The 14,476-nt window shown below is 41.6% G+C and overlaps 1 protein-coding gene across 3 annotated transcripts in view; it reads left to right on the top strand.

Annotated features, from left to right (window-relative positions):
* Window positions 1-14,476, top strand: part of TEAD1 (TEA domain transcription factor 1) — a 134,799-nt gene that overhangs the window by 91,196 nt on the left and 29,127 nt on the right. For all 3 annotated transcript variants that reach the window (XM_056850925.1, XM_056850923.1, XM_056850922.1), the window contains 4 exons: window positions 769-903; window positions 1,098-1,144; window positions 5,274-5,335; window positions 10,613-10,737. In XM_056850925.1, the coding sequence (XP_056706903.1) occupies window positions 769-903; window positions 1,098-1,144; window positions 5,274-5,335; window positions 10,613-10,737 (369 nt within the window). The remainder of the gene's footprint in view (window positions 1-768; window positions 904-1,097; window positions 1,145-5,273; window positions 5,336-10,612; window positions 10,738-14,476) is intronic.

Genomic DNA, 14,476 nt, shown 5'->3' with positions numbered 1-14,476 from the left:
TTAAGCACATATTTAAATCATTCTGTCTCAAATGACCAGGATTTAAAAGCGCTTGACTCTGGCTGGATTGTGCCTTCTATGTTCTGGTTTAGTTTAAAAACAAAAAAAAACATGAATAGCACCTGGCCCTGGCATGTGAAATGCAACCTGCAGTACACAGAAAAGCTATTCTCATCCCTTCTTCCACCAGGCTGTGTATCTTCAGAGGCTGACAGGGTGAGTTGCAGCCTTTAAGGTAGAAGATCATCCACCTTTCTATGCCCTTGAAGGGTGCTGAATATGAAAGCCAGGCAAAATCCAAAATGTACAAACACCCTCCCAGTTATTGCTTTCCTATTTATATATTCCAGTCTGGTTGGGTCCAGTAAGTCTACCACCCTGCCAGATTTTTAAAAGATCTTTATTCTGAACCAGTAACCTAATTTTTTGTTGTTGTCACGTTCTAGTCTGGGCTCAACAAAAGCTCAGGCTCCATTCTGGGTTGGGGTGGCAGGAAGTTCAAGTTGGGTTTGACTCCCTGCTTCTTTGTAACAGAGAATTTCATTCATAGTTAATATGAGGTACAATAACATTAAGGAGAGAACTTTGCCCTGAGGTCGTCTGAATCATTTTAGCTCTTGGGCTGCATTTTTCTGCATGTGTTTATTTTTTTTTTCATGTTTCCCGTGCCTCTTTTAATTTAAGCATATGTGCTTTCTAGCTGTGTTTGCTCAGTGTGATTTGTTGTGCCTGGCGCATTAATGATTGCCTATAATTGTCATGTTAAAGGATCAGACTGCAAAGGACAAAGCCCTGCAGCACATGGCAGCCATGTCATCCGCTCAAATAGTATCTGCAACAGCGATTCACAATAAGTTGGGCCTGCCAGGAATTCCCCGTCCTACATTTCCTGGAGCACCTGGAGTAAGTTAATTGGCTGCAATAGAAAATGCATTTTAGAGCAATGATTTGTAGGAAATGAAGTCTGCATCAATTAATTTCTGCATAAAATGTACTTCCCCTCTGTCTGCAAAATTCTTTGGTAAGAAAAAGTAGAATAAGTATGCTCTTTAAAATGTCAATTAAAATGCTATATTTGTCATTCTTCCTTTATCTAGTTTTGGCCTGGAATGATACAAACAGGGCAGCCAGGATCTTCACAAGAGTAAGTTCAGAAAATAAGGCCGTATTTCTCTGTTTGTATGTGGGTATGTTATAAATAAAACATTTGTTTAAGAATTTTGAATATATGTGCAGTTAAACAGAGAATTCTAGAATTAGGGGGTCTGCACTTCAAAATTATCCAGAATTTTCGGGAGTGTTGTTACCAGTACAGGATTCTGCTTTTTTTTTTATTATTCCGACAATTAGTTTTGCCACCTCCACCAACCTGAGGTGGCAGGAGTGGGGGAGTAAGAGAGAGGCATTCCTGGCAAACAACCATTTGGCACTGCACATGCCCTTTGCATTTTAAACAGCTGGGTTTATTTGGGCCCACAGAAAACAATAGACCTCTATAATTTATTTAAAGGACACACGTACCACCAAACAACTGAGAGACACTCTACGTAATGGGTGCTGGAGCTGGTTTCCAGCGTCCAAGGGCCAGGTCTACCTCTCACTGAAAATAATGTCTCTTCAGAGTTTTACGGGAGAGCCAGCACAGTGTAGTGGTTAAGGTGCCAGACTAAGACCTGGGAAACCCAGGTTCAAATTCCCACTCACGCCATGGAAGCTTGCTGAGGAACTTTGGGCCAGTCACACATTCTCAGCCCTGATCCTGGCAAGTATTTGGATGAAGGCCTCCAAGGAATACCAGGGTTGTGATGTGGAGGCAGGCAATGGCAAACCACCTCTGAAAGTCTCTTGCCTGAAAAGCTACAGGTTTGACAAAAGTCAGCTGTGACTTGATAGCCCCCCCCCCCCCAAAAAAAAAGTTTTAAGGACATTATTTTTAATGGGCGGTAGACCTCGGCCATTTCCATTCAGGTTCAGTGCTGTTGGGAAGTGATTCCCCCCCCACACACACCCAACTGCTTTGCCACAGCATCATAGAGTATTCATGGTATACCTCCCCCGAAGAACACTACATGCTAGAGATAATAACGTATTGGTGGTCCTCTTCCCTAGGAGTGTCCTTGACCTGTCCTCCGGCCTGGTGGAACCCTCTCCCTAGTAACATCAGAGCCCCATGGGTCCTTAAAGAATTCTGCAGGGCTTGCAAGATGGAGTTGTTCCATAAAGACCCTTGGCTGAGGACAGCTGCAGATGTCATATGTCCTGGCCTCCCTTCCTTCCTTTCCCCCCATTTTTTCTTCTATCTAAATTTACGATCTATGGGGGGAATGTCTATGATCTATGGGCTGCAATGCTTCTCAGCAGCAACTGTTCCCTACTGAGAGCCATCTATTGTTGTTTTAGTATGGTTATTTATAGTTGATTTTCTGGTTTTAATTGCATATGTACTATGATTGTAAGGATGGTTTTAAGTGTTGTTACCCTCCCTGAGCCTGGCTTCAGCTGGAAAGGGCAGGATAGAAATCCAAAATAGTAAATAAATAAATGTACCTCCCAGAGTTTCTCCAGCTTTTCTCTGGTCTTTCTCAAACCTGCTTTGCTGCAGAGTTTTGGGAAACATCACATTAAAGCCTGGGTGGCTGCCAAGTGGGTGGGAAAGTTTGGATTGTCCCACCCACATTGAAGCCATTTTCTCTGACGCTGCCCCTTGGCAGCCATTTCTTCCCCCTGACATCAGAAGGCTTTCAAAAAAAATCTGGAATTAAATATCATTTATTGATATAACGTTATAACAATACATGTAAATTATTACAGGTCTTTCGACTTCCCAGCTTTCCTTTCCCCCAAATAGACATCTAGAGCCTTTTCATTGTGGAGTTAGAAGGGAAAGGGCATATTTCTGGGGGCTAAACACTAACTTTTTTAAACACCTGAAGGCTGATCATTCAGAGAACCTAAACTAACTCTGAACATCTGTTGCATTGAAAACCCTACTGGGGTGCCATATGTCAGCTGTGACTTGATGGGACTTTGCACACACACACACACACATTACACATATTATTATAACGCCATCAACTTAGATATTTAATTTTTAAATAATTGGGGGGGACAGTGGCCCAGGACAGGGGGAAGAGCCCCATGGCACAGAGCGGTAAGCTTCAGTACTGTAGCCCAAGCTCTGCTCACGACCTGGGTTTGATCCCGACGGAAGTCGATTTCAGATAGCCGGCTCAAGGTTGACTCAGCCTTCCATCCCTCTGAGGTCGGTAAAATGAGTACCCAGATTGCTGGGGGTAAAGGGAAGATGACTGGGGAAGGCACTGACAAACCACCCTGTAAATAAAGTTTGCCTAGAAAACGTCGGGATGTGACATCACCCCATGGGTCAGGAATGACCCAGTGCTTGCACAGGGGACCTTTACCTTTTTAGGACAGGGGGAATGACCACTACCATGGGATTGGGGTATGAAAACTGCACTGTATTGGCTGTCACTCCAACAGTGGGGAAACTGCAAAAGCCTGTGTGGAAACCCTGTCACATTTCTTGGAACCGGAAATCTTGGTTCTGCTAGCCTCACTATCAGAGCATCGTTTAAGTCGGTTATTTTTCCTTCTAGGATCAACCTTTAATTATTTTTTCTTACATGTTGTTGTAATTTAAAACTTTATTCCTCATCCCTTAGTAGAAGTTGTCTGGTCCAGTTTGTACAAAGCAAAATACTTTTTCTGGTTATTCCTGCAGTGAAAGACATTCTGTTTCCTTTGCAAAGGATGACGGTTCTCAAAGCTAAAGCTGATTTGATTGAGAAAATATTCAGGATGTTCAAACATCACTTTCACTGCTTATCTGTATGCGTGGTGACATCCATAGCAGATCTTAGGCTAACATACTTCCTCTCTGCTCCCTTCACTGCATGTAGAAACAGACACCTGACACATCTTCTGTTTCACTTTTTTTTTTTTTTACTGTCAAGTCACAGCTGATTTATGGCACCCCGTTGGGTTTTCAAGGCAAGAGACGTTCAGAGGTGGTTTTCTATTGCCTGCCTCCGCATCATAACCCTGTTATTTCTTGGTGGTCTCCCTTCCAAATATTAACCAGGGCCAACCCTGCTTAGCTTCCAGGATCTGACAAGATCAGTCTAGCCTGGATTATCCAGGTCAGGGCTCTGTTTAATTAGAATATGGGATTTTCTTTGGTCTTGATATTAGCCCGGCAGGTTCAGTATTCATGGTCAAAGAAGATCCTGTGCAGCCCCTCAGATCAACAGTTCATTTCCAAATGTACCAATGGTACCTGCTCACCATCATACTACATGCTGTGGGGGAGAGAGACTGATGTACAGAATTCAGTTGCTAGGAGAGAGGCATCAACACTTTCAGTGACAATTATTTGAATTGTCTTTATTTGAATTATTTGAATATCTTTATGAACTGACCTGACCCAGCCCTGTCTGTTCAATATGGGAGGAAGAAAGTCTTTAGTAGTTTCATCCTAATGTAGGTCACATACCAAGCAAGAAGAGGAGGGGAGGGCCATGGCTCAGTGGTAGAGCATCTGCTTGGCATGCAGAAGGTCCCAGGTTCAGTCCCTGGCATCTCCAGTTAAAGGGACTAGGCAAGTAGGTGATGTGAAAGACTTCTGCCTGAGACCCTGGAGAGCCACTGCCAGTCTGAGTAGACAATACTGACTTTGATGGATCAAGGGTCTGATTTAGTATAAGGCAGCTTCCTGTGTTCAAGATAAATTCCTGCCACTTTAAATCTCATAGGTTTCTGGGTGCTGCAGTGAAAGTGGATTGCAGATGGCATTTTGCATGCCTGTGTTTCCAGGATGGAGTGTTCCTTTGTCGTAAGATTCACTAATAACAGGAGCATTTACTATACAGCAATTACTGCATCAACCCCACAAGGTGGACCAGAAGTGTTAGCCCCCTATTAACAATACAAAGTCTGTCTTGCCTGAGTCTTTCCACTTAGTATATGGTGGATGTGAGATTTGAAGCAGATATTTCCTGTTCATAGCTTGTGCTGCTCACTAGACTGTGCTAGGTTCTACTACAACTAAGCTTTTCTTTTCTTTTTTCACTACCACCATGAAAACAGACTTTAGGAAACTTTCTGGTAGAAAGACTTTCATATAAGTGTTGTTTCACTATGCTAAATGCACCAACTCTGACAAAAGACAGTTATTTGTTATTAAATGGTTTCAAAGGTAATAAGGCATAATTGAATTACTAGTGTCTGACTTCATGTCCAATGTTTTCTTTCAGCATAAAGCCATTTGTTCAGCAGGCCTATCCCATACAGCCAACAGTTGCAACTCCTATTTCAGGTAACATTTTTTTTTTTTACAGATTTAAGTATTTTTTCACATCCCATATCTAAGTTTGGCACAGCTGCGTAATTCTTTAATATCTTGAACTATAAAATGTACAAGAAGGATTTGGTTGTCTTTGGCCAAGGATGACTTTCATACTACAGTGACCAGTCTACATACATTAAGTGTATATTTTGTATATATTTGCATATTCATCTATGCTGAGCTTAGAACATACAAGCAATAGGCCTTGGTAGAGGGGGGCATCTCATTTTCCCCTCTCCACTATTTCTTCTTTTCCTTCCCTGGCAGTCCCTGTAGCCTCTCCCCCTTTCCTACTTCCTTCTGTCCTTCCCACCCAACAGTCAGTCTCCCTTTATCTAACCCCCATTTTCAGCTTTCCTTCTTCCCTCCCCCTGGCAGTCTCTTCCTGGAAAACTGTGGCTAGATTGTGAAGTGCCAGCTAAAACTGTGAAGTGACAGGAAAACTGTGGCTAGATTGTGAAGTGCCGGCTAAACCGGGCACAACTGCATCATGGGGAACTTGCAGTGACTTCCAGGGGTCTCTTACTTTCCCCTTTATCCCCTCCCCCCAATCTATTTTCTCTTTCCCTTTTCCAAACAGCCCCCATATCCTCACCTTTTCCTATTTCTCTCTTTCCTTCTCACCTACTCACCAAACTCCCTTTTATCTGTTCCCCCATCTTCAGCTATATTTATTTTTTTTACTTATACCCTGCCTTTCTCCCCAATAGGGACCCAAAGCAGTTTACATCATTCCCCTTGCCTCCATTTTATCCTCACAATAGCTCTGTGAGGTAGGTTAGGCTGTGTGAGTGTGTGATTGGCCCACAGTTACTCAGTGAGCTTGCACATTTAGAGTGGGGGTTTGAACCTGGGTCTTTCAGATCCTAGTCTGAAATTTTAAGTACTACAACATACTGGCTTTCTTGTGGTAGCTGTTGTTGAACAGAAGGAAGTGGCCAGGCCTGGATGAGTCACATCGGTCATGTGGTAGCAAGTTGCCTGGTGGTTGCTGGTGGGCCTGACCCTGATGAGTCCTCTCTCAAAGACTAAAACAGCCCTGGAAAGGGCCCTGCCCCTCCCCCTACCTTTTACTGACAGAAACCAAGGCTTGAAAGCTGCCAATACTGTTTTAATTGTTTAGCAACTGCTAGTAAGAGCATTCATTCTTTACAGCTACAGGCATTCCATTTATGATTGGGGTGGGGGGAAATGCCCTCAGGTTATTTTTCAGATTTCTCTGCAACCCCGGGCCTTTTCTCAACTTTGTAGAAAGCTCTGTTTTGTCTGTCCCTGGCCCCAGTCTCAGGATTTAAGTACCCACAGATGGAGCCACATTGAGAAATAGACATATTGATGTATATGGGTCGTTAAGAGCATTTCCTAATTTTGGGTAGACTTGCTACTTGTTCTAGAATTCCTCACACTGCAGCATTGATGAGAGAGTTGTGTGCAGTTCTAGTTTTTCTAAAGCTAAAATCAAGACCAGTGATCTTGTAGACAAATAAAAACACTTAACTGCATTGGTTTTATAATAGGTTTCGTGATCTTCTGCCCACCCTCGTGTGTGTGTGTGTAAAGTGCCGTCAAATTGCAGCCGACTTATGGCGACCCCTTTTTGGGGGTTTTCATGGCAAGAGACTAACAGAGGTGGTTTGCCAGTGCACAGCAACCCTGGTATTCCTTGGTGGTCTCCCATCCAAATACTAACCAGGGTTGACCCTGCTTAGCTTCTAAGATCCGACGAGATCAGGCTAGCCTGGGCCATCCAGGTAAGGGTACCCTCATGTACAGAACTGTGAATGAAGACTTCCTGGTTCAGGGAATCTTCCATCTCACTCCAGTTAGTTGAGGCATTGAAATATGGAAAGGTTTGTTAGTTTTCCAATAATCAGGTTTCCAAACAGCACTTTAATAATGGTTTAGAAACTCAGCAAAAAATTGATGTTATCCTGATTCAGATGTCACAAGAAATAGCAGTTACATTGGAGGCTTCCTAAACCAGGAAGTCTTCAATCATTGCATCATAGGGTGGAGGGGAGAGTGCAAGCTGGGGAATTTCAGCCTCCTTGGAGCCTCAGTTTGAATTTTTCAGTCTGTAAACTGCTGTTTTAAGCTGTCAGTGGTCTGTTTGTATGGTTTTATGTTTTTTATGCTTGGCTGGGCTTTTAATGGTAGGATTTAATTAATAACTTTTAATGTTTTATTTTTTACTATTTTATAAGCTACTGCAGGCAAGTTCCTAGAGAGGTGGCATAAAATTTTTCTAAATAAATAAATTTACCTCATGAACAAACTGTGATTCATTAATAAGACAAGTAGGAAGCTTTGATCTCCTAGCCCTTATCTTTCAGTGGATTCCAAAGGGGTATCCATGTCAATCTGCTGCTGTAAAAATGACAGAAAGTCTTTGGGTACCTTAAAGCCTAATGCAATTATTGTGGCAGAAGCTTTCCTGAGCCAAGCTTACTTTGTCACAGGGTGTGAAGCAGTACATTCAGTTGACAGTAAGATTTGTATCCAGAGTTACATACAGCAGAAGGGGAGGAGAAGAGTAATTCCAAAGAGAGACCAGAAGGCCCAGTTTCCCAGGGCATAGTTGTGTTACATAATCTTACAGGGCACAGATTAAAACATGATGCACTCCCAACTGTTGATGGGCCCTGTCCTGGATGGCGCAAGCTTGCCCGATCTTGGAAGCTAAGCAGGGTTGGCCCTGATTTGGATTTGGATGGGAGACCACCAAGGCATACCTGGGTCACAATGCAGAGGCAAGCGATGGCAAACCACCTCTTGCCTTGAAAATCCAAAGAGTCACCATAAATAAACTGCAACTTGACAACACTTTCCACCACCAACAACTGTTGATGAGTGAGTAAAGTAGGATGAATCTGAAGAGTGTACAAAAGCCTATAAGGAGGGACAATTCCTTTTTCTGTTAAGTTAACTATTCCAGATGAGACAGAGGATTGTGCTGTTGGGAAGCCAGAATGTTTGGCTGGTATTGTTCTACCAGACATAGATGGGTTTAAGTTACCTTTAGTAGATCAAGTTGAGAGCTTGGAGGTGCTCTTGGATAACCAGATCAGCACTGTTGCTAGAAGCGTTTGCTCTCTGTTACATCTTGCTCATAAGATGGCCCATTATTTAGACTCTGCTAACCTAGTCATGCTGACCCATACTACTGTAACCTCCAGATTGGACTACTGTAACACTCTCTAAATCAGGCTGCCTTTGAAGATGTTTCAGAAACTTCAACTGGCAGAAAATGTAGAAGTGAAACTCGGGTCTGGAATCAGCCACTCAGAAAATATAATTCCAGTGCTGTATCAATTGTACTAGTTATGTATTTGCTTCTGGGCCTAATTCAAAGTGCTCAATATTACCTTCAAAACTCTTCATGGGCTAAGACCCTCATACTTATCAAATCACACCTCCCACTTTACTCCCATGTACCAACTACATTCTTCAGGCAGCCTTCTCTTTCTGGTGCCCTCTCTTAGCGTAGTCTGAGTAGCAACAGTCAGATCACATACTTTTTCTGTGGTAGGTCTGGTCCTCTGGACAGGCTTACCAGAGTGGGTGGCATGTAAGAAAGGTGTGTAAGATGGTTTGTTTCATTTTTTAATACAGTTTTATTTTTCACAAATACAAACAAACATTAAAACATAAACACAATGTAACAATATACGTGAAGCTTACCATTCAAAATTACAACTCAATTATCAACTTCTTCTGTTTGTTCTCAACATGTTTTTCCATATCTGATAACATATTTATTACTTGTTTTGTAGACATATGTTACCTAAATCTTTCTTATTCTGTTTTAATTTAGTTTAATTATGTTCCAAATGTATAACTATATATTTTTTTAAAAATTCAGTTTTTCCTGAACTTCTGAGACTGATCTATTAGGTATAAAAGATCGCAGTTTTTCCATAGTTGCATACTCCATTAGTTTATTTACCCATTCATCATTCCACTGCTGGGGAGGACAGGTAATAAATTGAATAATAAATAAATAAATAAAATATGGGGTATTTCTCTTCTTTCCGTTTTGCTGCATATATACTCTTGCTTCTGTCACCATATACTTAAATAATTCATTATATGTTCTTGATATTTAATCACATGTTTTTTTAGATCCAACGTAGTCTTGATTTTTAATGTCTTTTGCATTTCATCATGTATCATTATCCAAAACTTCATTGCTTTCCTAAACATCCACTACATATGATAACTAAAATATTTGGGAAGATGGTTTTATTTCAAAGGCCATTTGTTGGAGGGTCAATACTTTGCCAGATGTGGCCGTGTTTTTAACCTGCAGTAACAAGGAGTTCTGGTAATATAGAACATCAGGATTAAGTCTCTACATAGCCCAATACTCCAGCAGTGAGTACCAGTTCCTGAAACAATGGAGCTAGATGGTTTGCAATGTTTGTTCCTCCAAATTGAATTTTACAGTTGTGGCTGACCAGGCTACTCTGCGGGGTAATTTTGCCCATGAAATGTCTTTGTTTGATGACTGCCACTCTTAGGTCAGCAATGGAATGACCTGGAAGAGTAAAATGTTCTCCCACTGGTTTTTGGTTTTTAATGGTCAGATTTATGTCCATTTATTCTTTTGCATAGAGACTGACCTGTTTGTCAGATGTAGAGAGTGGAAGGGCACTGCTGACATTTGGTGTCATATATTATGTTGGAAAACCAACAAGTTAATGAACCTGAGATGATATGACAGGTGTTGTTTGGTCTAGTTATTGTGTTGTCAGAGTGGATATGGGGACAGAGTTGGCGTCTTGGTTTGTTGCGGGCCCTTGTCCCATCTGTGTCCATGTTCGGAAGGGTATTGCTGTGGGTGAGAAGATTTTTAAGGTTAGGAGGCTGTCTGTGGGTATTTCCCAATGCCTGTGAAAGAGGAGTATCATTGTACAGCATAGGTTGTAGGTCTTAACTGTGAGCTGAAAGTTGTATGTGATCTGCAGTGGTGTTCTGATGTTGTTTTATTTGGGCCTATCTTTTAGCAGGTTATCCATTGGTATCATTCTGGCTTTGTTGATCCGTTTCCTTACTACATCCATTAACTATTTTCATTGCATGCCAAGTGTGCTATGACCATAGTTCCAAGCTACTGAGAATAGATTTTTAAATAATTGCATTTGTGTCAAGTTATTGTTGATATTCAAGAATTAATGATATAATGCATTAGTAATTTATATACTCAGAGGTTGCTGTCTTTTCAACAAGGTAATTATTTTACTGCAGGGTTTGAACCTGCATCAGCTCCAGCGCCCTCAGTTCCTGCTTGGCAAGGTCGATCTATTGGAACAACTAAACTCAGACTGGTGGAATTCTCAGCTTTTCTTGAACAACAGAGAGACCCAGAATCGGTGAGTCCTACCTTGCTATGTCCTGAAAATGCCCTTCCTAACTGATATTGTGCCTTTTTTTCTCCTCCCATTTTATAATAATTTCCTGCATACTTCTAAGTCTAGGAATATATGAACTCTAAACACATATTGAGTGGGACCCAGTGGCAGATTTTCACTAATGTAAAGTGTGTGTGTGGTTGTTGGTGATGATGATTCCCCCAATCTGTTGCTGATCACCAGATCACCCTCATGTTCCTTAGGATCATCTGTCCCCCAGGAACAGAGTTCCAGATGGCAGTAGAATAGGAGAGGCAAATAAGGTCCCGTTCAGCTCACAGAAAGAAACACTTTCATCATCTGAGATTAGTGCTGGAGCCAGCCCATTGGTTTATATTGTAAAGCTTCATTAGAGAACCATGAGAACTGTAGTTTGAGGTTCTGAGTATTGTCTTAACAACCTGTACCCGCTTCCAGTGAAATTCTCTGCTCAGCGTATCTAAACTGCAATGACCATGTGTGCCTTTTTATATACCCTCTCCCCACTATAACATCCATATTAGACTACTTTCATACACTCTAGGTAAGTCTGCATTTGAAGATATCTGGGACACAAGGCTGATATCACATTATGCTAATTCTGATCCATATACTTAGGCTGCCTGTTCATTTCTAAGTTCAATTCTGATACTGCTTTTGACCTTTAAAGTCCTACGCAGTTTGGAGCCAGGATACCTGAAGGATCCACTTTGTACGCCACTCTTTAGTTGGGTAGCAGTATGCTACAGGGCCTTTTCTGATGTGGCACCAAGATTGTGGAATGTATTCACCCACGAAGCTTGCTTCCCTGTTGGCAGCCCAGGGTGCAAATATTTCACCAGACTTTTTACTAGACCTAGATTGTTTATAAGGAGCCCCGTGGCTCAGAGTGTTAAGCTGCAGTACTGCAGTCAAAAGCTCTGCTCACAACCTGAGTTCGATCCTGACGGAAGTCGGTTTCAGGTAGCCGGCTCAAGGTTGACTCAGCCTTCCATCCTTCCGAGGTCAGTGAAATGAGTACCCAGCTTGCTGGGGGTAAAGGGAAGATGACTGGGGAAGGCACTGGCAAACCACCCCGCAAACAAAGTCTGCCTTGGAAACGTCGGAATGTGACGTCACCCAATGGGTCAAGAATGACCCTGTGCTTGCACAGGGGACCTTTACCTTTACCTTTTAGATTCTTTAAGGGTTGTACAATTCATCTTCTATCCACTGACAGGATTTATACATTTTTATATTTGTGTACTTTTATGGACGACACTGTTCTATAATTTATTGTAGATGTTTTAGTACTATGTTAGCTGCCTTACGGATACTTGGTTATTGACAAGTAGTTTATAAGCATTTTAAATCATTGTTTTACATAATAAAATGACATAGCGGCTTTTGGTGATCAGGAACAGAATTAAAGAAGGAAGGACAGAAAATAGAAAGTGCGGGTTGTACAAACTTAGGATTCCTCATGAGAAAAGGGCCTTTTTCACCTTCTCAATGCAGCGTCCCTTCAGTGGGACCGTGTACTCTTCCAATCACAGGACCTTATCCAAGCTCGCTGTTTAAAATGGACATACAAAAGATCATTCCTTCAAACAAATGTAGAGAAGGAAATGGCCTTGGGTAGAAACAGGGATTCCTCAAAGAGAGGATCAGCGAGGGAAGCCAATCTTCTCTGGGAAATGTACCTGCCCTCCTTTACCGATCTTCTCTTGCAACATGCACTAAGAGGGAAATGCTTTCTAGGTTGTGTGCTCTGTTCATACAAAACACAGTAAGACCATAAAAATAATAATTGCTACTTGCTCTTTTTCCTACAAAGTGGGTATTTTTGTATCTTTCTATCTTTGAGGAAGACTTCCTACATTTTTCTCAGCTGCAGAAGAAGCCCAATGTATTGCAGAGGATACTGGGGCATGTTCTAGGGCTGACACAATTTACGTGGACTACTGTTCAGGCCTCTTGTGACAGACATATAGGCTTCTTCTGCAGCTGAGAAAAATGTAGGAAGTCTTCCTCAAAGACAGGAAGATGGAAAATACACGCTTTGCGGGAAAAAGAGCAAGTAGCAACGATTACTTTTATGGTAGTTGCCTCAAGCATTGTGGAGAGGTGGGATATAATTTTGTTTTAATAGCAGGTCTTGCTAAACATACTGAGAGCGATTTGGGCTATAATGTTTACTTCAGAGATTGAAAGCTGGATTTTAAGTCATAGCATTCCAGGAAAGGCTATTACGCTAATCAAAGTATCACTGATCTTACATAATGAAATTATTTGAAATGTTTTTAATCTGTTTATTTGCATCAATTGCCATTTGTATAGTGTGTGGCAGAAGGGCAGAAATCAATGGACTTATTTTATTTCGCCGTGTAGGAAGCATGTCATTAAGCCTTATGTAAATTTTTCCCCTGCAAGGCAAATACACAAACACATAGGATATACAACCTTTCTTTTCTTTGTGCAGCTTGCCACGAACAATAGTCTGAAGCAGAATAGAATCATCACATGCTTTCTACAGTTCTTTTCTGGAAAGGATATGATGTATGTACCCTTACAGATGGATATTATCAAGAGACTGTGTTCCTAGAATAATGGAGATCAGAGGCATAGCACAGTAACCCTTTCATCAGAGGAGTCTTCATAACAATAAGACTTTGAGTGAAAAATAGTGTAACAGTGCAGATATCAAGATGCACAATGTGGTTGCTTAATGCAGTTCTTCAGCAGTGTGAATAGTTCATATTCAGAAGCCTTGCTCTTAGTAGGTAACACATCACTGTTGAGCAGTTCATTGAAACAGAGCCCTCGGGGCCAAATATTTACAGTGGTTGTCCACATGCTTGAAAGCTTTGAAATTCAGGTCTCACATTCCACACCTGAAAACTCCAGCCCACTCAATGATAATCAAGTTGACTGATCTTGCCTAACCTGATCTCAGTGGTCGCTTCAGCTGTTGAGTGCTTTCATTCCATGCTGACCAAGTTACTACAGACTGCCTGCAAAGAAGTTGGGTAGCTGTTGCCACGATTCTCTGCATAGAAAAGTATCGAGTAGTTCTGAACTCACCCAAAAAAGCCACAAAAGAAAAAAGACAAGTGGCTGATTTCTGAAGCAGAGGCTCAGCTCTGCTCACCTAGGCAAATGGGAGGGCAAGGTAAGCCTTGTAAAGCAGCACTTCCTTCTACTTGGGATGTAACTGAAATTTAGAGGAAGTTGTGTGTCAATGGGATGTATTGGAGCTGACAGTATTTTGCCACAATGTGGAAGCATCACTGCATCAGCACGTTGCAGATTCATGTCAGGAAGTGGATTTTCATTCAATACATTTGGTGTCAGTTCTGCTGTTAGGCTTGCATATGAAGTTGAGGAAACCAAAAATAGTCAAATGCTACACTGACCATGTTTATCCATTTATATGCCACAGTCAATATAAAATGGCCCAGACTGATTTACTTTATTAAAAGTTATGTATTATTAAAAGGCTTTTACCTTGTCTTTCCCACTATGCGGGGGCAGGGGGGAGTCTGGAAGGACTTTGATTCTTCTAATAAAACTGTTCTCTGAAGTATCTTACCTATTAACAGAAAGACCTGCAGAAGAAGCTCCCTTCAGAAAAAAATGTTTTTACAACTCTCATCTATACTGCAAACATTAGTTCAATGCAGCTCTTTGTCCCGCAAGTGAGGATGTTTTCAAGCTCCAGTTTGCTCTTAGAATGTTTTTC

The sequence above is a fragment of the Euleptes europaea genome, chromosome 6, assembly GCF_029931775.1.
Source record: "Euleptes europaea isolate rEulEur1 chromosome 6, rEulEur1.hap1, whole genome shotgun sequence".
Lineage (NCBI taxonomy): Eukaryota > Metazoa > Chordata > Lepidosauria > Squamata > Sphaerodactylidae > Euleptes > Euleptes europaea.
The sequence above is the reverse complement of the archived record's forward strand: the minus strand, read 5'-3'. Positions and strand labels throughout refer to the sequence as shown.